This window comes from Hippocampus comes, unplaced genomic scaffold (genome assembly GCF_001891065.2).
Source record: "Hippocampus comes isolate QL1 unplaced genomic scaffold, H_comes_QL1_v1.1 scaffold285, whole genome shotgun sequence".
Taxonomy (NCBI): domain Eukaryota; kingdom Metazoa; phylum Chordata; class Actinopteri; order Syngnathiformes; family Syngnathidae; genus Hippocampus; species Hippocampus comes.
This window is the reverse complement of record NW_017805073.1, coordinates 484,335-507,661: the sequence shown is the minus strand read 5'-3', so window position 1 is coordinate 507,661 and position 23,327 is coordinate 484,335. Positions and strand designations below refer to the sequence as shown.

Sequence of the window (23,327 nt, the reverse complement as noted above, 5' to 3'; positions counted from 1 at the left end):
AAACATTCAGGCTCAGAATCATACCTAGGGACAATTTAATTTAGAGTGTTGCATTAACCTGCCATGCATGTTTTTGGATTGTGGTAGGACACCGGAGTACCAGGAGAAAACCCACGCCAGGGAGGGAACATGCAAACTCCACACAGGACCTCTGCACTGTGAGGCTGGGTGCTCACCAGTCAACCACCGTCCCGCCCAATCTTTTTGCATCATTAATAATAATTTCTTTCTTTGTTTTTTTCATTTAATTTTCAAATAGTTCTAGAGATGCCACTACGTTTCATCCATCCATTTTACCGCTTAGCTTCACTTAGGATCTAAGGTTTAATAAATTAAACACTGATAGCACAACACTCTGGTTTAAATATTTTTTTTCATTCCGGAAATGTGTTGCGCTAGTAAACGGCTGAAAAAAAGTATTTCACATGGAGTAAAATCACTCAACAGACCTTAAGAAGCGTACTGTCATGAACACGTTACCCATAGAGCTTCGCGGCACGCTTTCTTTTTGTGTCCCGGATGTAGCATCACATGAATTGACTGTCAACATGCAAGATGGCCACGCATCACAGGCAAAATGCTGCTGGGCGGAGAAAAGTACAGGTAAATTCGAATAGTTGCTTCATCACCACGCGCTTGGCAGCGGCTCCAGCATGGCGGCCCGTTTAAACGAGTCTTTCGCGGATAATAGACGACCATTAATAAGAGTCATGAAATTGCAGCATCGCTGTTCTGACTCTTCAAAGTCGAGCCGGCTAATTTGGCTAGCTTAGCTTAGTATAGCTGGGACACAGAAGATTACTGCATCTATAGGCAGGGTCGCCGTGGAGTCAAGTGATTAGGCGGACGATTCCAGGTCAATATAATAACTGACAGTGCCAGGGGCCGCAGAAAATAGTGTTTTCACTTTGCAGTATTCACATGGAGGCCCCAAATCCTCGGCATCTCTTCCTATATGCTATGCTGTGTCGGGCTCGGATTCACACTCGGACAAAACAAATAACCTTTGGTGATGAAGCAAAACCGATAAAAACCTACCAACGTTCCGTGCATGCAAGGTTATTTTGAGTGGCGCTGCCGTACTGCGCCCTCTAGTGGACAATACAACCATAATCGCACAGCGAAGAACCAAAATCACTCTTAACACCCTGGCGAACAATTCGATATTTTAAAGTTGCGTTACACGAGTACAAAAAAATGGTCTCTAGTGCCCCCTACAGTGAAGTCCAGTCCCGGTACGTTTGACCCATCCCAGGTGACTTCGGGCAGTCGGTGGAGTACACCCTGAACTGGTTGCCAGTCAATCGCAGGGCACACGTAAAAAAACAAAAAAAAAAACATTCAGGCTCAGAATCATACCTAGGGACAATTTAATTTAGAGTGTTGCATTAACCTGCCATGCATGTTTTTGGATTGTGGTAGGACACCGGAGTACCAGGAGAAAACCCACGCCAGGGAGGGAACATGCAAACTCCACACAGGACCTCTGCACTGTGAGGCTGGGTGCTCACCAGTCAACCACCGTCCCGCCCAATCTTTTTGCATCATTAATAATAATTTCTTTCTTTGTTTTTTTCATTTAATTTTCAAATAGTTCTAGAGATGCCACTACGTTTCATCCATCCATTTTACCGCTTAGCTTCACTTAGGATCTAAGGTTTAATAAATTAAACACTGATAGCACAACACTCTGGTTTAAATATTTTTTTTCATTCCGGAAATGTGTTGCGCTAGTAAACGGCTGAAAAAAAGTATTTCACATGGAGTAAAATCACTCAACAGACCTTAAGAAGCGTACTGTCATGAACACGTTACCCATAGAGCTTCGCGGCACGCTTTCTTTTTGTGTCCCGGATGTAGCATCACATGAATTGACTGTCAACATGCAAGATGGCCACGCATCACAGGCAAAATGCTGCTGGGCGGAGAAAAGTACAGGTAAATTCGAATAGTTGCTTCATCACCACGCGCTTGGCAGCGGCTCCAGCATGGCGGCCCGTTTAAACGAGTCTTTCGCGGATAATAGACGACCATTAATAAGAGTCATGAAATTGCAGCATCGCTGTTCTGACTCTTCAAAGTCGAGCCGGCTAATTTGGCTAGCTTAGCTTAGTATAGAGCGTTTTTGTGCTAGCGTCGCCTCCAAAATCGATATACTTTTGCCTGCTTTTCTGCAACGAGTACGTGTCGGATATTTGCACACTCCACTACCGCCCCTGTCAACTATTACCCGTGATGTGTGAGCTGTATTAGTTTCGTTATTTGTAATAGCCTGGCGTCACTCTCAGTAGGCTCGGTCTAATTGCTGGGAGAACTGACGTTAGGTTGCCTCGGTGTACATTAAGTGCCTCCCATCAGTATGGTTTAATTAAGTGAAAGTATGCTGTCGATCCCCTGCAGGTATCGTTTCGTATCGGATGACTTACATTTATTTCTCATTGTACGAGTCGCTCAAATAAGCCACAATTCCCCCTTCTTGCTAACTCCTGGTACGGGACATCTAATGTAACGTAAATCATATTTAAGACGTCTTCTAGAGAAGTCGCGGAAATCAGAGGTCATGGCACTAGCAGCGTGACCTCGGCGCTCACCTCCCTCTGCTTACTGCTTCAGGTATCTTACGTCATTAGAGATGAGGTGGAGAAATACAACAGAAATGGGGTGAATGCTCTCCAACTCGACCCTGCGCTAAATCGGCTCTTCACAGCTGGAAGAGACTCAATCATCCGGATATGGAGTGTGTACCAGCATAAGGTATTGAATTTCACTCTGTTGTCACACATGACAATGCGAATTTCTAGATAAAGGCCTGCATGTATTTATTTTGTCCTCTGTCACTGTAGCAGGACCCGTATATTGCTTCGATGGAGCATCATACAGATTGGGTCAATGACATAGTTCTTTGTTGCAATGGGAAAACATGTAAGTTTGATCATCAACATCTTAATACTTTGGCCTGGTGCTGGCTGATGTGGGGAAAAAAATCTATCAAATAAAATGATGAGCTCTATTCTAAGGTAATTTTGAGAACATTTATTTTGCAGATGTCAAAATCAATGCTTGGGACTGAATTGTAAAATCAAATCACATTAGTGATATTATATGTATTCAATATCCTATGTCCATCAATTTTTTGAATTGCCCCATAAGCAGTTACGGGTTCGTTGTTGTAAATTAATTAACACTTTGCGATATATACTGTATCGTCATATCGGCCAGCTCCGTTTTGGCCTTCATTGATAGGCTCCATTTTCAGCTTTTCTCTCCAAGACAGACTGACTTGTTGGTCATGTTTTTTTTCAGTGATATCTGCTTCCTCGGATACAACTGTCAAAGTATGGAATGCACATAAAGGGTTCTGTATGTCAACGTTACGAACACACAAGGACTATGTGAAAGCCTTAGCCTATGCTAAGGACAAGGAGCTGGTGGCATCTGCAGGGCTTGACCGGCAGATTTTTCTCTGGGATGTCAATACTCTTACAGCGCTCACTGCTTCCAACAACACTGTAACAAGTAAGTTGCGGCTTTGCCGTCTCAAACGCGGACCGTCGGTTTCGTGTGTCGTATTGTGTTTGATTAACGACGCACGATGACGTACATTTTGTGTGCATCAGCTTCATCACTCAGTGGAAACAAGGATTCAATCTACAGTCTGGCCATGAACCAGATGGGCACGGTGATCGTGTCTGGATCCACAGAAAAGGTGAGGCTTGTCTTGCCTCTTTTACACTGTCTGTCTTCAGATTTTTCACACTAAATTATGATGACCTTCGTCCGTTTAGTACTTTACTATCCGTCACCTCGGTGGCACAGTTAGGCTTGCACAAGTCGGATTTCATCTCCTCTTGGATTGGAATGTGTGAGAAATACCACGGGTTTTTCTGATCGACACAAATTGTTACGTGCCCAGCCCACTGAGAGAGTGCAGTGAAACTGGGTGATGACATTGAACATTTTGGATGGTTTCCTGGATAATGTCATGAATTGAATTGACAAGCATTCCTGCATTTAAGTGCTAATTGTCTTTCCCAGGTGCTGAGAGTGTGGGATCCACGAACATGTGCAAAATTGATGAAGCTGAAAGGCCACACAGATAACGTCAAGTCGCTGCTTTTGAATCGAGATGGTACTCAAGTGAGTTTCGCTGTTAAAAATTAGATATAGAGGAATTTTTGTCTTATCTTTTCCTCGGGCCGATACCCTCAAAAAAGTATCTCAAAAACCTGAAGTGCGAAGAAAAAAAGAAACGAGATTTTTAAAATCAGTGCCATCTCCGCATGGGTTTCCTCCGGGTACTTCTTTCACATTAAGAAAAATAAAACCAAAAAAATAACATGCACGGTACGTTAATAGAACACTCTAAATTGTCCCGATCTGTGCCCTACGTTTGACTGGCCACTGGTTCAGGGTGTACCCCGCCTACGAGACAGCTGGGACGGGCTCCAGCACGCTTGCGACCCTCGTGAGGCTAAGCGGCTCAGATAATGGATGGTTGATATTGGATGAATGTGCTTTGCCACCCTGCAGTGTCTGTCAGGCAGTTCGGATGGAACAATCCGTCTGTGGTCCCTCGGTCAACAGCGATGCATTGCTACGTACCGTGTGCACGATGAAGGCGTCTGGGCCCTGCAGGTCAACGAGGCTTTCACGCACGTCTATTCTGGCGGTCGAGACAAGAAGGTTTATTGCACGGACCTGCGCAACCCAGACATCCGTGTTCTCATCTGTGAAGAGAAGGCCCCAGTGCTGAAAGTAAGAAGACACTTTACCTGCACTTTGTGAGAAAGCAAGGAATCCTAACAGTCGTGTCACAGAAACACTGGCGAGTACGCTACACGCTGGCTAAGTGAATGCGATGAAATTAACACATCTTTATAAAATATATGTACACACACACACACACACAAAACGGTACAAATTCCTTGCCGCATTAGAAACAGAACTCTGTTGGAAAACCTGTGTATGCAACTTCCATTCAGACTTACCTCTGTCTGTCCCTTGCACAGATGGAACTGGACAGATCTGCTGACCCACCTCCTGCGATCTGGGTCTCCACCACCAAGTCATCTGTTAATAAATGGGTAAGCATGCGGAATGCAACGCCCCTGTGAGCATGATGACTTTCAAATACAGCATAGTCAAATTCATGACACCAAATTTAACCTCCACCTAGTTTTTGGGTTAGAAATATTCTGTCTCATGATAATGTGGTCAATACAAAGAAAAATTCGTATGCTATAGTGAAGTGCTTAATAATGTGTCGTGTATATTTGATAATGACTAACGTGCATGACTGTACAGTCTCTCAAGGGAATGCACAACTTCAGATCATCAGGAGAATACGATAATGACTGCAGCACGCCTCTAACGCCACTGTGCACGCAGCCAGAACAAGTCATCAAGGGTGAGTAAACATGTTGATGTCATAAGCTTGAGGTCCTTCCGAGGCTTTCTCTCCCAGTGTAATGGAGGGGAAACATCTCCACTGCCTTTGCAGGAGGGGCAAGCATTATCCAGTGTCACATTCTGAATGACAAGAGGCACATACTTACCAAAGATACCAACAACAACGTGGCTTTCTGGGATGTCCTAAAGGTACACAAAAGCGGCCGAATATGTTCAACAAATCACACTGAAACATCTTCCAATTAGTCTTTTGGGTTTGACTGGAGCCTTTGTGTGATCTTCAGGCTTGCAAAGGTGAAGACCTGGGCAAAGTGGAGTTTGACGAGGAGATTAAAAAGCGCTTCAAGATGGTCTATGTGCCAAACTGGTTCTCAGTTGATTTGAAAACTGGGGTAAGTCAAAATCTTGAGAGTGGACACATCTCGCTACTTCTTGACGCAAACTGCTGTTTCATAACTTGTATGGTAAATGTGCTTTCACTGGCGTAGTTTTACTCTCTGGCTGCTTATGTTTTTCATAAAATCCTATCACGCCGGTTGTGTTCATGGGAAATAACAAGCCACAATTCTTGCGCCATTTCTTTTGAATATGGGCCATGATGACGAGATCAAAGTATCGCTCTGGCGCCAACTTGTGGCATCTTTGTGCCATGAAACTATGTTGAAGTGAGTTCCGATTTGGCGCCATCTTGTGCTAACCCGGAGAACCTTATTCAGGAGGTCATCGATTACTTCAGATTTCCGATCCCCTGTGAATCGATGGGCAGCGCTGTAGTCGAATAAAATAACACAAGTCAAAGGGGCGCTTTAAAAGCGGTGTTGTTGAACAGATGCTCACCATCACACTGGATGAGAGCGACTGCTTCGCCGCCTGGGTGTCTGCAAAGGATGCCGGTTTCTCCAGCTCTGACGGATCCGACCCAAAATGTAGGAAACCCTGCAAAGGTCCTTTCTGCGACGATTGTCGCAAGTCGGATTGTTTGTGTCATATTCGTCTTTGTCTCCGCAGTAAACTTGGGCGGACTGCTGCTTCAGGCTCTGCTGGAGTTCTGGCCCAGAACGCGCATCAATTCTGTGGACGAGGAAGAGAATGAAGTCAACCACGGTGAGACGGTCTGAAAGCATTGATTATCAACAGTTGGCCTACAGTATAACTACTTTCCCCTCTTCCTCTATATCCACAGACTTTTTTTTTTTTTTTTTGCATTTAAGTAGCTTGTGAGCTGTTGGGATTGACTTAATGTAGCCGGATTGGTTGAGTAAACATGTTGTATGCGATACCCGCCTACAGTGAATGGAGAGCAGGAGAACCGTATCCAGAAAGGAAACGGATATTTCCAGGTGCCGCCACATACACCGGTTATTTTCGGGGAAGCAGGTGGCAGAACGCTTTTCAGGTAACATTTGCGAAAAAGGCCCTTTTAGTTAGGAGAATGGCAGCTGCAGACGGTTTAAAAGTGAGCACACTTCATTGCCAGTGTGGTTCCGCTTCAGGTTGCTTTGTCGAGATTCAGGCGGAGAGACCGAGTCCATGTTGCTGAACGAGACCGTCCCTCAATGGGTCATTGATATAACTGTAGATGTGAGTACTGAGGTCATTTTCACATTTTCAGTTTGGAGGTCATTGACATTGATTTGATATACATCTAGTTTTTCCACATATCATTTGACACTATTTTCAGAACTGAACACTTAGCAGAATTTGGTTAGAGTGTTTTTTCTTGTCCGCAGTTGCCTAATTTGAATCCATGTGTAACATTAGCAGTATTCAAAAATATTAGCCAATTCAAAATAAGTATACATTTCAAAGCGTTATTAGTCAGGGGTTTTTTCTTTTTTTTAAGCAGCATTTCACGTGGTGCCTTTTCTTCTTTTTGCCAGAAAAATATGCCCAAGTTCAACAAAATTCCATTCTACCTCCAGCCTCATTCATCCTCCGGTGCAAAAACTCTGAAGAAGTGAGTTTTGCCTGCACTCTCTTGGCTCCCGGGGAAAGCAAACGCCTTCTCTTTGTTGAACGTATGTGCCCCTTCGTACGACGCAGGGACCGTCTGTCGGCCAGTGACATGCTGCAGGTGAGGAAGGTGATGGAGCACGTGTACGAGAAGATCATCAACCTGGACAACGAGTCTCAGACCACCAGTTCCTCTGCCAACGACAAGCCCGGGGAGCAGGAAAAGGAGGAGGACATGGCCATGCTAGCTGAGGAGAAGATAGAGCTCATGTGTCAAGACCAGGTACATTTAATCACTCGAGTTTTACACGCACACACCCCAAATGCATTGATCACCCAATAAGCAAAGCCTGATTGAAATAAATGTTCAAAACCCCGCATCATGTTTCAATAGCCTAAACATTTTCTTTTCATCCTGTACAGCAATACATTTGCATTGAATCTTTTCCAAACTTTAATTGCGATACAATTTAATTTAATGCGCCGCACATTGAATTGAATCATGATATAAGTACGGGTCTTCATTTTCTCAGATTTAAGCACAATGTTAAGGCAATTAAAGCTCTGCCAGTGTTTGAACACTAAAATCGTAATTTGTATTTTTTTTTTTTTTTGTGGCGGTACTTGGTGTAAAAAAAAAAAGTTTCCGAACCACTCTTCTAATAACTGGTCTTCCTCTCCTCTCAAGGTTCTGGATCCCAACATGGACCTGCGAACAGTTAAACATTTTATTTGGAAAAGTGGTGGGGACTTGACACTTCACTATAGGCAGAAGTCCACGTGAAATTTAGATTTGGAAAAACAAGAACTTTTTTTTTTTTTGTCATTTGCCAATCGCCACTCATTGACATGTAATATCCTGAAGTCCGTTCATGGTCAAATGGTTTGTAGTATCTGCAGGAATGCAGTGAGCTCTTTCCAAGGACGTGTCATAGGGAACATACCAGGCTGGCGCAGCCAAGAGACGAGATTTTTTTTTTTTTTACAGTTTGAAGAATGAACTCAATTTTATTCTGCAGGACTGAAACTTTTTTTTTTTTTTTTTTTTTTACATCTTTGACTGCTATGTTTATGATGAACTGCTGTACATGTTCGTGAGCGTGTGTGTGTGTGTGTGAATGTGTGTGCAGAATGTTTAGAACATTCCAGACCTGTCCTTGTTCTAAAAACACTCCACAGTGAACAGTATCTCCGGTTTGGAGCACCCGCGCTTTCTGGAAGCGTCACAGTCGCCCATCCTCACTTGAACGTAACCTCCACTTCTAATTATGAGAGCGCTTGAACATCATCACACTTGTCTTCGTCTGTTTTAACTGTGCTATTCTCAGTGAGCAGAATGTTTTCATGTTAACCTTGTGTACAATATTTTTGATTTTAAGTGACTTTTTGGGGGGGAGGGGCGGGCGGATTTCATCGGTTTTGTTGTAAAGTTTACCTAATACCAACAGTTATTTTTCCAATTCCTTAGAGCACATTCATGGCTGTAATTTTTCATGGATGATACAAATGGCATTTGTTGTATTCATTACAACCTGGAAATTGCAGTTTACTCTTTAAGAATGTTTGTAGTTGTCTAAATCAACTTAGAAATTTGAAATTATATATATATATAAATATATTAAATCTCACTGTGCTTTGGTAATCAGCAATGACCTTGGTCAAAGTGAGAGCTGTTCCTAATGTATAGTTTATTTAAATAGCTCAATGAAATATGATATAATAGTATATGATTTGTCTTTACCGAAACAAAACAGTGGGAAAAGTTTTTTTCCCTCCCTTGGTATCACCAAGCAGAACAGATCTTTTTATTGTAAACTTGATGGTATTCATTTGGCCAGAAGGGCTGATGTGAGCTCTCGCTGGCCAAAACAGGATGGTTACCCCCCAATTAGGTGATGAACTGTAATATCAATTGTTGTAAGAATTTGTGAAATATGTATATTTTAGGCTTCCAAAGAAATAAATTGGAATGGTTTAACAATGACACATTTGTGGAGATCGTGCAAGTACATGGTTTGACGTCAGCGTTTGGCAACTAAGTTTGAAAGTGTGAATGAGGGACTCATGCTATGTTTGTGGTTTTATAATTTATAGTGTACTGTCAAATTTTCAACCATCTGAGAAAACATTTGTATTCATTCCCCACAAAAAATTTGACTTCATTGATATCTGCAAAAGTACTTTTACTGAACTATTTAGACATCTCCCAGAAAAAGAAAAAATCTCAACAACGCCATAACTATAATTACAACTACAAATGTCACCTCTTCTATTGTCTTGTTCTTCAAGTAATATTGCATAGATCACAAAACTGCAGGAGGTGGTGTCTAGCCGACTGGGTGAATGAATATTTTGCTTCACAAACAAAGTAAAACAAGAGGCTGGGTTAAAACATGTTAAAATGATCTTGTCAAAGCTTTCGTCAAAATAAAGCCATAAGTGAACAGCATTAACAGCACAGGCAGCTACATATAAACTATTGCAAAGGTCAGCCTGTCGTTTCATCAAGCAATGTTGATTGTTTTCAATTGTTGTGATACACTCGAGATTTCTGTCATCTTTGAAAGAGTCCCCTATAACACCTGGGATGTCAGAGATTTTGCAACCTGTATCCACTTGCACTGGGTGACAATAACACGATAAAATCAGCAGTAACTTGTTCTCATATTTAGCTTTGTACAAACCCGATTCCAATGAAGTTGGGATGTTCTGTTAAACATGAATAAAAACAGAATACAATGATTTGCAAATCATGGCCCACCTATATTTAATCGAATCCACTACAAAGACAAGATATTTCATGTTCAAACTAACAATTTGTTTTTAGCGAATGATCATTAACTTGGAATTTTATGGCAGCAACACCTTCCAAAAACACAAGTGGCAAAAGAGACAGAGAAAGTTGAGGAAAACTCACCAAGCACCTCTTTGGAACATGCCACAGGTGAACAGGCTAACCGGGAACAGGCGGGTGCCATGACCACGTCTAAAAAGGAGCTACCTGAATTGGTCAGTCGTTCACAAGCAGAGATGGGACGAGGTTCACCTCTTTGTGAACGACCGCATAAGAAAACGGTGTTTAGGCGATGTTCCTTGACGCAGAATTGCAAGGAATTTGGGATTTCGTCATCTACGGTCCATATAGCGTCAAAAGATTCAGATAATCTGGAAACATCACTGCATGTCAGCGGCATGGCCGGAAATCAACATTGAATGCCTTTGCCATTCGATCCCCCAGACGGCACTGCATGAAAAACCAACATCAATGTGGAAAGGATATCACCAGATGGGCTCAGAAAAAACTTTAGAAAGCTAAAGCTTCTCTGGGCAAAGTGGAAAAGGGTGCTGTGGTCTGACGAGTCCACTTTACAAATTTTTTTGGGGAAAGTTGAGTGACTGTTATGGATACAAAGCTCAAAAGCGTCTGTGATGGTCTGGGGCTGTTAGTGTCAAGACCTGTCTCCCAATGAAAATGTATGGCTGATTATGAACCACAAAATACACAAATGGAGACCCCGGACTGTTGAACAGATGAAGCTGAACATCAAGCAAGAATGGGAAAGAATTCCACCAACACAATGAGTGTCCTCGATTGCCAAAACGTTCATTGAATGTTGTGAAAAGAAAAGGTGATGTAACACAGTGGGAAACATGACCCGGTCCCAACTTGATGGGAATGTGTTGCAGCCATAAAATTCAGAGTTAATGATTATTTACTAAAAATATAAATATAAAAATATTTGCTAGATTATATCCCAATGGCCCACATTTGTCGGAGTACTTTTTTTTTTTTGTATAGCGTGCTATAGGAATATAGATTGTCTTTATTGCCTGTCTTTCAAAACAAAAATGATTGGGGATTGTCGGTGGCTTTTTTTTTCTTGCTTTGTTCACTCTCAATCTGGCCTGAAGCAGTTTTAGTCCAACTTTGGCTCTTGCGGTTGATCCTCAGCATCCCCATGCTCGCAGTGATGAGCATAAGTCTCCTCTCTGGACTGATCTTCAGTTTCCTGAATGGGTGACTTATGGATTTGGGACTCACCTGGGCACCCATCAGTAGCAGGCAGACAAAGTTGTTCATCGTACGGCTCCAATGGGTTTATGCAGGGCGATAGCGCACCTAGTGGTGGACTGTGGCTATGATGGGACTCACAGAGGGAGCCTGCGATGTCAGTGGCGTTGAGGTCAGAATGCTCTTTGGCTGAAACGCCGGAATCGGACTGACTGCTCCTGAGAACAGAAGTGAGATCCACGGAGGCCGAGGAGTTGTGCTCTTGATGGATAATCCCTTTGGAAGAATGCAGTTCACTTCCATCCAGCACCTCTGCAGAATAGGAAATCAAATAGTTACTGGAAAAGTAGTGTTAAAACATATTCCAACAGTTTTTTTGTTTGTTTTGTTTTTATGTTCACCCACCATATGAATAACCAATCCCAACATGAGAAGTTTAGGCAGAGATGTCAAGTAACCAGAAATCTTTGCAGGGGTGTGACCAGATGCAAACGTGTATGTGTCATTCTTGATTATTGGATCCACAGTTAGGGTTTCATAAAATAAAATTCTAACCTATCCAGAACAATGCACATCGCACCTCATAATCAGGCAGGAACAAGTCTAAGTAAAAAGCAGCATTTTGCTGAGCTTCATTTACTACATTTTGCTATTTTCTTTGCTGTGGCTTTGCTTTGGTGTGTCTCACAGGCTACTCCTATCTCATGTAAATATTACTTCAATCATACTTTTTTCTCCTGACACACTGCATCAAACAATCATTCAACCATTTCCTAAAATGTAAAAAGCCGTTGAAAACTTTTGTAGTCGGCTTCGTGCCTTAGCTTAATCACCCACTTTTGCATTTTTTTTGTTTTCCAACGGGCAGATGAAAATCCAAATGAATGAACGAGACACAGATTGACCATTCTTGCTCTGGTACACAATCCAAAAGCGAACATGCATATCTTCGGTTTGCACACGCTGCCCTCAAGACCCCGCCCGACAATGAGAGTTTGTTGCATCCTAACTTACCAACACCGGAGATCTCGTCCTCTTTGTCACAGTTCATTGCAAGGGAAGTGTTGTTCATGTCAACAGACGACATGGACAGATCCAGCTTGTCTATCAAATCAGCAGTTACGGGACTCGTGGCGGCCATTTCAGAATCGGGTGAGCCTGTAAAGACAATCGCAATCACTCGAAAATTCGAAAAAAGTCTCACACGAGGGTTTCTTGACTCAACTCACCGTGATCCTTGACACTCTGCATTGGTGGAGGAAGAGAAATATCCTGGAGGGTGACCTGTCTCGAGTCTAACACATCATCGCTTTGGCTTGAAGGTGCCATCAAGGGTGCCTAAAATCACACGTAGAGGTTCTAGTATCTATTACGGGCACGTCAGTACGACTTTGTATTGGACATGAATGAACCAAGCAGTTCATGTATTGGAGAGAAGGTCGTTTTCTTGTCGGTGATCCGTCTACCTCTGTGAAGCCGTGGTTCGGCAGCTCTGGAGGTGGCCTCTCCTCGGGAGCAGGGGCCTCGGGGCTCTTTGGTATCGTTATGTCAGAACGTGCAGGGATTCGGTGCAGGTAACCGTATCCAATGCCGCAACCTAAACTAAAAGTCGGAATCAGTAAAAGCAACAAAGTCAAGATGAACTAGTGCTCATCGAGGAGATGTTGCATCAAGGAACCAAACGAGCGTTGCTTCCATGGAGAATTAAGTTAGAAATCTTTTGGAAGACTTCGGATTCAGGTGATGGACAGGGTTCGTAAAGCCCTCTCAATTGATGAAATGATAGAATAAACATTTTGCACCATACCTTCCTTCGCCTCCCCATGCACCATTGGGTGTGACCACCACTTCTCTGCAATTGTCCGTGAGGGCGCTGTACACCAGCAACTTCACTTGCTTCCCCTCATTGGCCTCAATCAGCGAGAAGAAGTCTTCTGACTGGCAGTCAAGATGTTTTTCATAAAGAACCATCTCAGTCGTCTCGTTAAGCTCATTTGGCTCATGGCCACTTTTCGTCTCACATTGGGTCTTATAATTATAGCTAAAAACATTTACGGTACACCCATAAACAGTGATGAAATGTAAAATCTATATTATTGTTTCAGCCTCTATAAGGTAGAACAAGTGAGAGTGAGAAGGATTTTCACTAGTTGTGGTAGGGCTCAGTCAGTTTCCCCCAATACAAAAATATGTAACCAAACAAAACAAAATTCAGATACACACAGATTTTTTTTTTCCTTTTGTATACTAAATTTAATGGGCCGGGGGGTCATGATATTTATTTACTAGTTTTAACATCAAATATCTTGTCTTTATAGTGTATTCAATCAAATATAGGTTGAACATGATTTGCAAATCATACTATCGATATTTTTTTAATAGTTCTATCTCTACTTACATCTTGCAACAAATGATCTGCTCCAACAATGTAGTCGGTGTGGGGATGGAGGCCAGCCAGTGCAGCAGGTGAACTGGCTTCCACATCCTTGGGAAAAAACAAATGTCATCTTTAGTGAATGAGAGACAAAATGTGGAAATTTAAGCTAACTGCAGACAAGTGTGCTCTCATCCTCACCAGGACATGCCAAACATTCTCATTGGCTCCTTGGAAGCTGCAGAAGCGAACACTGGCGCCCAGCAGGCCTTGTCCGCTCCACATATTGCTGGGCGTCACCTCCAACTCACGAATCATCATGCTCTTGGTGCTGTACACTTCCATGCTCACCACTTTCTCCATATTGGCTTTCAGGACCTCCTTCAGCAGGTCATTTTCTACATTCTGATACAGAGCAAGGATAATTCAAATGATGTTCCAAGGTGTTATATTTTGTCTGGCACATATACATATATAAGCACACGTGTGCCATTTACTTACAAGTCTTTTGTGGTCCAAAGACAAAATGAAGTCAAAGAACGGTTGCAGTCCACATTTTTCCGCAGGAGAATTCGGCTGCACCTGCCAAAACCCAGGTTCATTTGTATAAAAATGAAAATCAAGTAAAAGACAGGAACTGCATTTATATTTATAACGAAGCAGGAAACTTTGCTTCAGTATTACTATTTTAACATTCTTGTGAAACGGAATGACCATCGGTCCATCGATTTTGTATTCCGCTTATTCTCACTGGGATGACAACCCAGACGTCTCAGTTACTGGACACACTTGACCAGTCGCCACCCAATCGCAGGGCACATCTATAACGACAACCAATCACATTCACATCCATAGACTATTTATAAGATTGTCTTGGCATATGAATCATGTTTTTGTAATGTGGGAGAAAGCCGGAGTAGCCGGATAATACCCATGCAAGCAGCGGAAGAAGATGCACACTGCACAGGAGGGTTCGGTTGGAGCTTAGATTCGAACTCCCGACCTCAGAAAATATGACGAAGACGCGACTGCCCCTTTGTAACAGTTACATGATTAAAGTAGCGCTGCAACTACAACCACAACAATAAAAACATATTTTTTAAAATGACTACCCCGCAACGGTGTCAATGAAAACGGGACAATGTTAATTTTCAAAAGGTGGTTGCGTATTTAAAATAGGACGCTTGGGGAAAGTCTGAACACGACCTCAGTATAATATTTGACACGAATGATTAGTTACATTTAAAAAAATAAGTGCTATTTCAGGCGCCAACTCGACATGTTCGACCGGTACAACTACTTAGTTAGCGATAGCACAGATAGATAAGCTGCGATTCCTTCGCCAACCCCAAATAACTCAAAGCAGAACAACTGGGTCACTCAAATCTTACACCGTGGACGTGATATCCATACGTTCCTCCGTCGGACACCTCCGAACTCTGTGTCAAACCCATCTGACGAGGAGAATTTAAGAAAATAAATGTAAACACAAAATTAGACACGTAATACGATCACACCTGACAGTGCGTGGCCATATTGTCAGCAGACAGAAATAATCGAGCGGAGCTGCCATCGACCGATCGAACGCTCTTCGCGCCTTCAACGTTTTAAGACGTATCTGTGGCGATTCGCCGCCCTCTTCAGCCCGATCTTCTCACTGCGAGTCGCTTTTTGCGAGGTCCCCACAAAATAAGGCCATGGGTGGCAATAAGTGATCAATCACTCTTTCTTTCGAGCTTTTCGTGAATATTTGGACCACTGTTCCCCATCTATCCACCTGGTCTTCTTATACTTGTTTTAATTGGGTCTCTTAAGGTTTTCCCTCTTGTCATGCTTGACCAAACTAGATAAAATCCATCTTTGGTGAAGACATTATCCAAGGCAAAATGGGACTACTCTGAATTTCCTACACAGTAGCGCTCGGTTCAAGGTTTGTTGACCTTGCCTGTACCCTCAGTCAGGTGGTTTAGATGGGCTCCACCTCAGCTGCAACCCTGAGGATAAGCGCTATTGCAAAAGAATGGACGGATAATGTCTCTCTGAAGTCTCTGGACTAATTCTTGTTGCCAGAATAAATGAATATCTAGTTATGCACTTTAATAAATTGAACACCCTTGAGATCAGTGATTTAATAAATAAACACTTCCATTTATTACTACAGTACATAAATATATTGGAAGGCATGTAAAAAGCAATTTTATTACCAGGCATGACATTGACTAACCTAACCGACACAAAGGTAAACAGTTTTTCCATAGCTTCATATATAAAGTGGTGATCTGGCCAGTTACCAAAATATTTATAATAATTTGTTTATATTTTAAGACAGATGCTCATGCTCCAAGTGGTTCATACACATATGGCCTAATTTCCATATTAGGAATCATTCATTTTCTGGCCATAGTATACCTGTAAATGGAAAGTAAATAAGTCAAACTTTGAAAAAAAATTGCATTAGAAATACAAGTCTATGGACTTCACTGAAAGATTACAGTAATAGATAAAAAGAAAATGGAAATTTTAACATCAGAAAAAGCACTGAAATCATAACAACTCTATCAATTGCTCTCCGACACAATCATTTCAATTCAAAGTTGGTGATCATAAACCTGCTCTGCGCTCGGCTCAGTCAGGCCAATCAGAGACTCCAGGAGGTAGGTGCTTGATTCACACTGTGGCAAATAAACTGAGCTCATCAGCTGGGGGTGATGAAAGCTGTCTGCGTGTCTGTGCTCTTTGAACGAGCTGCGAAATGGCCCAGAAGGATAGTCGCTGTCAAAGAACTCCAGGTCAGACTCCGAAGAGAGACTCAGGTCCATGTACCTGCTGGAGGAAAAGTCCACAGTAGGGGAGGGAGTGTTTGGATAGTCTTCAAGGGAATCCTCATTGTCAATGGGGTCTCTTGCTTGGTTTGCATTTTCATCGAGATAATCTGTCGCTGCGACTGAGCTTTGATTGTCTGCGAAGGAGTTGGCCGAAAGTGCTCCCATTCTGTCAGTTGTCCCGTTTGACTCACAACTGCTGCTCAGGGTCAGCGGTGCTGCCATAAGTCTCAGTTGGTGACACATCGAGTAGTTATTATTTTCAGAATCACAGATGCTGAGGCTGCAAGGCGCACCTCCATGATTGGCAGGAAGTTGCCCACCATTGCAATCAGCGGAAGAGCTGGAGGACTCAGTCATGTCACTACTGCAGCTGCTCTCTTCCACCACTGTTCGCGCCGGCAGGAAATTAAACGTCGGGCCGGTGGCAATGCTCAGCGCAAGATCATCTTCTTCCAAGGAAAAACCAAAAGGGTACGTCTTGAATGGTTCATTGTTCACAGGATGAGTCTCACTCAGATCTGGAGACTCCACAAGCTCTTCTGAAAGTATCGACTGGTCTGCGAGGCTTGTCGTTTCAGCTCGCAGTCGCCGCTCTAAATCGAGTCGCATGACGGTGTGGATGTAATGTGTCTGCACACGTTTGGAGTCAAACTCCACGTATCCCTCGGTGTTTCCGCAGCCGTCCTTAGTGCAGCCACATGGAAAGCTGAAGCGGTCCACCTGATGGTGAAAGAGATCAAGCCACGGTTACGAGTGATGAACCCAAAATGGACTCAACGTTGTCTCTGGTGGACTCTGCCATGAATTTGTTCCAGGCTCATCATTCAAAAAAAAAAGTTTTAAGAAGACAAAACGGCACTGTACATGGAATGTTCAAAAAATGTTTTCATAAAATGATATTACTGTAGGAATTGTGCTATTTGTACGTTGGGTGTGTGCCTTTAAGGGGCGTGGCCTAGCGAGTGGTGCCGGGAGCTGCAGTCAAGTTGGCCCGTTTGTCTCAGGGACTGGAGTCATCTGGAGTACAGCCGAGGGTTTTCATTTTGTATATGTGCGTTTAACTGTTTGTTCTGTTCAATAACGAGCTAAAAATGCAGTGCCGACTGCGGCAATCCTTGCCCGCATTCATGACAGTACACTAATCACTCCACTCTTTTTTTTTTTTTTTTGACTGAAGATTGTTCCTTCCTCAAATATTGCTTCACCAAACAAAGCGGAAAAATTGATCAAGGCTTGCACGTCGCAAAGCTCATAAATGCGTTTGTGGGTCTTTACCTGACACTTGATGCCCGCCAAGCTGCAGGCCGGGTCTCTACCCCCCATGTGCCGGGGGGAGGCCCTGCCGCTGCCTGGATGAATATGGCTGCACGGAGCCTCTATCGTCCAGCTCCGCCTCACCGATGTGGACGTCACCGTCATCAGCGGACACTTGGGGGTCTCTTGTGAGTGGACCCGCTTCGTCCTGGCCAACAGCCTCATTGGCGATCTGCTACAAGCAAAGAAGACAAAGTAAGATGAACTACAGGGTACAAGGTGAGCTCAATCGCGGCGAAATTAGATGAACTCACATTTTGTTTGGATGCATCAAATCTCTCCTCTCCTAATCTGAGCAGGTGCCTTTGCCGACGCCGGCGCCGTTGCTCCGATGCATGCTCTGCTACCGTGTACTTGTGGAGGCTGCTGTGCTGCCGCATCATGCCCAAGGTGGCACCGCCGTGACTGGGCACGCTGGTGAAGCCCTGACAGCGAGGGAAACTGAAAACAGCAACTTGGTCGAAGCGCACACGACACTGCCTCTTGACCAGCCTCGGCTTCTTCACAATGGACCCGACTGAGAGAGGAAGAGAGAGAGAGAGAAAAGCAAGGATGAGCATGTGTTTGTTTTTTTTTTTTTATTTCAATTTATTCACAAGAATAATTAATTTATTAGTTGTAGCATTAAAACGAATCAGTGCAGTTGCCGTGTCTTGTCGAGTGTGCCGAGTCTGTTACTCCTGAAAACAGAACAAAAACAGAATAGGGGAAAGAAAATAAAAGAGAACATGATGGAAATCTTTTGAGTGGAAATCGGTGAGGTCATGCTCCCGGTGACTGCCTCATTTAACAGTTTGGTTTCAAAAAGGTCTTCTGACCTTCACACATAACTGAGGATGAATTCTTCTCCCACCAGTCAGTAAACAAGCGAAGCCAGCTGACTAAGCTAATCTCAGGCTGTGTGTCCGCGTGTCTAAAAAGCGTGCTCTGCACTCAGCCTCCGCTTGCAGCGTGACTCTGTTGTGCAACTTCAAAACAGGAATGAAACTGTTTTGCACAGCATCGTTTTCACTGACGGACACAAAAGTCAGACATTTTAATCATTCGGTACAGTCCACAGCATCCCACTGCTCAAACGAATCATCGTCTGCCACAGAGAGGACAGGCAGTTGAGGGAAACATTTCTCCCCGCATTGTCAAAAAACAGCCCCGAGGTCAGCGTTTTCATATCAGTAAGTCATAATAGGGCTGCTGCAGTGCGATAAGAGACGCTCCTGTAAACCATGAATGGGACGTGGTCCGATAAGGAAGGGGCTCGAGACGGCTCATCGGCTCGGCTACTCACCGGGTAAGCTGGTGGGCGCAGAGGGGCTGTGGGGCGTAAAATCCTGCGTCTCGGAGGAGCTGCTCTCCCCGTCGGACTCGCACTCTGAAGATGTGGGTGAAGAGGATGGTGGAGAGGAGGAAGAGCCTGAGTAGCTGGGGCTTTCCTCAACCGCTGCAAACTTCCGCTTCAGGACACCTGCCATTGTTTTGGCGAGGGTGGTTATACATTCTGCAGGAAAAAAAACAAACAAAGAGATGATTAAAACATGCACTCTAGTAATAAACAAGAACAAATTCTCCATTGAAGCAAATTGAATTGCCATGAATCCAATCCAATATAATTATTTATATCGGGTTTGAGGTACCCTGGACTGATCACCAGCCAATTGCATGGCACAGGTAGCGGACCTCGAGGAGGGGAGGTTGACACCTATGATTTACTCCATGCTCCTTGTCAGTGTATTCATTTCGTGTGTTGACTCTTTGCCCCATACAAGAAATGGCTTCAAGTGCATTAGCGGCTATTGCTCTTCTTTAGTTTTACTTCACTCAAGTGGCCGTGCATCTAAAGCTAACCTGTATGAATTTGGGCTCACAACATAAAGCAAAAAATGACCACGCAGCAGCTCATAATTCCAATTTGGGGGGGGGGGGTTGTGCAAGGAAGAACAGGAAGCTCACTTGCGCACAAATGAAAAAGGGCTAAATACAAAATACAATCCTCTACCTTTCACTTTAATTAACTGTTTGCCATTCCATTGTAGATATTGTACTGTTCTTAAAATAATGGCCGTAGTCTAGTTTGACAAAAAAAAACAAAAAAAAAAAACAACATCTCAGGATGCTGGCTGCCTCTACTAAAATTGGCTACATCCTTAGTTAAACACATCATTTAATTCAATCCCTGAAATGACATGAGTAATCATTAAAATAATCAGTACGAGTTATTAGTTAATCGGTTATTATTTTAGGAAGGTGAAGAAAGGGCCATTAAAACCGAATTCTAATCATCTAATTTGGGAGCAAGCGTTCTCCACAATATACCGTGTATACTGTACATCATCTTCATAAAGTTCAAATACAAGGCGTTGTTTGAATGAAAGAGAGCAGCGTCGGCACTGGCCAAGCCGGTTTGAAGCAACTCGTTTGTTTAAGCTAATTGCATATCGATAGCACTCATCCTTCAAATTAACGTTGAAAAGGTGTTCAAATTTGAACTGAAATTATGCCCGCTAAACAGCTGAGCAGTTGATTTAAGTCAGTTCGATGTCAAAGAAAATTAACATCTCTTTTTCCTAACTTCCAGCAGGCTAATTAACATTCCACTGATTCCTCATGTTTGTGGTGAATCCAGTAAGGACAGACGAAACTGGAGTGGGGTTTATAAGAAGCTGCTATTTTGGGGACGTGAATAAGGAAGACTTATCCAAACGTTGAGGAATGAAGTTAAAAGTATATCGGGGCTTTTTCAAGGCTACTTGGTGAAAGTAGAGCGTAACGGAATCCCAGCGCTTATAATTTGAAGAAAGCTGTCACTGTACACAAGCAATGTGTAGGATATGTTAACATTTGGAAAGAATGAAAGGCATGCGTGATGTCTTGGGTGTCTGCCAAGAAAGGAAGCATGCGACTGATTTGAAGTGGTCAAAGAATTTCAAACGTCCACAAATAGTTTCACGGCAAAATGTCCTCATTCAAATGTCATTGCCATTAGAAATGGACAGTGATAGGGAAGAAATGGGGAAAATTTACAGTCTGGGATGACCTTCAAAACATGAGCTGAGTCACCTGCTGCTGATCAGCAAGTCAGTTAATCATTACAATTCCTGCTTTTATCGTCAATGTGGTATAAAACATATTCAAGATTCAGGAAGATTAAACTTCCTCCAACCATAAAATACAGCAAGTAAACAACAGCACCCCTCTGGTTGATCTGAACTGAGAGGCTGCTTTTCCCCACCATCCTCAATTAACAGAGCCATTCAGTATGTGTGTGTGTGTGTGTGTGTGTGTGTGTGTGTGTGTGTGTGTGTGTGTGTGTGTGTGTGTGTGTGTGTGGCTCAATCAACAAAATATGTAATAAAATGAGAGGCACCCTTCAGACAGCATCCAGATGCCACGGTAAACGACTGCATTTCTAATGACTCACTGCTCCTTTCCACCCATTTATGTTTACTGTATTTAGTACAGTATCTTACATCAGAAACATACTGTGCTCTCCACTGAGAGCCCATCTATTATTTAAAGGCCCAAGCACAAGCCAAAGCCGGAGGGGACACACACACTTGTATTGATGTTAATGAAAGTGTCTATGAAACTGGCATTGGTCCATCATCATGTGTAATACTTACTGGAACATTGTGAGTTTTGACTGGAGGAGTTGTTTCCTGATACCCTGTAATAACCGTCATGCGGCTGACCCCTTCACCTCTTGCAGACACATGTCAGTTACAATGACAACACTGTTCTGGCTTTCTTTACTGCACACTCATAGATCAACTCCTTTCAGAATTTGTGCCTTTGAAAAGAAGGTCGCCGGTGCAAAAACAGTTGGGCAACAGTTGAGCAATGACCCAAAATTCTACAGTGGGATAATAGTGACGTCATATTTTAAAGCGTAATGACAAAAGTCAAAATTACAGGCAGTTTTATACACACAACAATATACCAACATAGGGAACTCACAATCGTGTTTGTGTGTGTGTGTGTGTGCGTGTGTGTGTGTTGAACAATGTACTCACCACGACTTCAGAGGCAGCATAATGACGGGGAAATAAGTGTGGATTTGTGGCAGAGTTGACGGTCTCTTGCAGCCAGCTGCGCCTCTCGTCAGTGTTTGTGTGAAGCTAATGTTTCACTGTTGTAGCAGGCATTGGCAGACAGCGTAAACGCCTCGGGACTGCTGGCACCAATCAAAGAGTATACACAAGACAACAAGAGTAACTCTTGCGTTAGTCAACCTAACACATAACACACGTCGCATGATTAAAATACAACGACGCACGATATGACTAAATAAAACGCCTTCACGGCAGTTGTAAATATGAGCTAAATAGATCAAGTCATAAAATACAACGACTAACCGCATGTACATCAAAATTTTGCACTAAATCGTGACAAACGACACCAAGCGACGTGCAGTGGGATTCATCTTGCTGCACGAGTCAAACTCGTGATTAGGATCGTTCCTCTTCGATTCCAGTCACATTCTGCCAGAGTAGTGACGTAACGGGAGATAAATAAACTTTAAAACTCCAGCTGGTGGTTATTGGATCACTTTAAAAAATAATTTCTTGCAACTATTGGTACCTAAAAGCGAATGGATACATATAATAATAATAATAATAATTATTATATAATAATGCCTATTATTATTTTATAATAATAATGCTTATTATTATTGTTATAAAGGTGTTCAGACTGCTATATCAGCTACAACTAGGCTGTATATGTGTATATTATATTATAAAATACCTCTATATTACTACATACATGTTAGGACAGACTTGCTAACCACTAAATCACCATGCTTCTGTAGTCTAATTCATGCATACATTCCCCCCTCTACGTTTGTGAGTTTGTGGTAAATTTGCAAATGAACAACTTACTTCCTAGCGAATTCCCAGCCTGTATTGCGTGTTTTACTATGTGTAATTTGTTCAAAGTTTTCTTAAATGTGGAAAAGCTCTCTGGCGCTTCTCTGCAGCGATAAAGTAACGCATCCACCAGCAGACTACATTTGTTTTAAAAGACGCAACACATTTTAGATTATGGTAATAATCTTTTGTGGTTCTGAGGCATCTATTTCTTATCAACCAGATACGAGTGTCATTTTTAGTCCAGTCCGTTAAATGTCTGCATGCTTTGTCTGAAGCGTTGCAACTATGAATTCCAGTGTTTTTTCATATATGACTGATTAGACGGTCAAATCTAGGCGGGATTAACATTCCAGTGCCTGCTTTAAAGATAATCACAGGCTGCTCGCTGTCCCTGGCTGGGAGGAAAATGAAGCTCATTGCTCAGAGTGCGTGGCAGATTAACAGATGGAAAGACAGATGAACAGAAAGACAAAATACCCTTGAGCTTGAGCTTTGACTCCATGTTGACACGGTACTTGATTTGTTGATTCAAACTCAAAAACAGCGCTAACACCTGCTGGGTCAAGTGCTCTGGC

At 42.9% G+C, this 23,327-nt stretch overlaps 3 protein-coding genes across 4 annotated transcripts; 1 reads left to right on the top strand and 2 right to left on the bottom strand.

Annotated features, from left to right (window-relative positions):
* Positions 1 to 563: 563 nt before the first annotated feature.
* On the top strand, positions 564 to 9,348 carry LOC109512802 (WD repeat-containing protein 48). 2 transcript variants are annotated; one of them, XM_019864807.1, is made up of 18 exons: positions 564 to 603; positions 2,614 to 2,754; positions 2,844 to 2,922; positions 3,304 to 3,516; positions 3,618 to 3,706; positions 4,036 to 4,137; positions 4,531 to 4,755; positions 5,010 to 5,084; positions 5,305 to 5,407; positions 5,501 to 5,598; positions 5,694 to 5,801; positions 6,239 to 6,335; positions 6,418 to 6,513; positions 6,700 to 6,805; positions 6,903 to 6,990; positions 7,290 to 7,366; positions 7,453 to 7,645; positions 8,051 to 9,348. In XM_019864807.1, exons 3-18 carry the CDS (start codon positions 2,865 to 2,867, stop codon positions 8,144 to 8,146), a joined length of 1,824 nt encoding a protein of 607 aa, XP_019720366.1. In that variant the 5' UTR covers positions 564 to 603; positions 2,614 to 2,754; positions 2,844 to 2,864; the 3' UTR covers positions 8,147 to 9,348. The 2 variants fall into 2 exon arrangements, with proteins under 2 accessions (XP_019720366.1, XP_019720365.1); XM_019864806.1 differs by lacking the exon at positions 564 to 603 and adding an exon at positions 1,847 to 1,938.
* A 1,394-nt stretch (positions 9,349 to 10,742) lies between these two features.
* LOC109512804 (Golgi reassembly-stacking protein 1-like) lies at positions 10,743 to 15,317 on the bottom strand. The gene is made up of 9 exons (XM_019864810.1): positions 15,140 to 15,317; positions 14,250 to 14,330; positions 13,950 to 14,153; positions 13,773 to 13,859; positions 13,182 to 13,312; positions 12,841 to 12,976; positions 12,604 to 12,712; positions 12,389 to 12,532; positions 10,743 to 11,686 (listed from the first exon to the last, which is right to left on the bottom strand). The coding sequence occupies exons 1-9, from the start codon at positions 15,200 to 15,202 to the stop codon at positions 11,280 to 11,282; spliced, it is 1,362 nt and encodes a 453-aa protein (XP_019720369.1). The 5' UTR covers positions 15,203 to 15,317; the 3' UTR covers positions 10,743 to 11,279.
* Positions 15,318 to 15,862: 545 nt separating this feature from the next.
* Positions 15,863 to 22,079, bottom strand: LOC109512805 (cysteine/serine-rich nuclear protein 1-like). Its single transcript, XM_019864811.1, is given in 6 exon segments — positions 15,863 to 17,293; positions 17,849 to 17,890; positions 17,892 to 18,062; positions 18,142 to 18,404; positions 19,173 to 19,382; positions 21,895 to 22,079. Coding segments are annotated over 5 exon segments (1,617 nt in total). The 5' UTR covers positions 19,357 to 19,382; positions 21,895 to 22,079; the 3' UTR covers positions 15,863 to 16,336.
* Between the last annotated feature and the right edge of the window lie 1,248 nt (positions 22,080 to 23,327).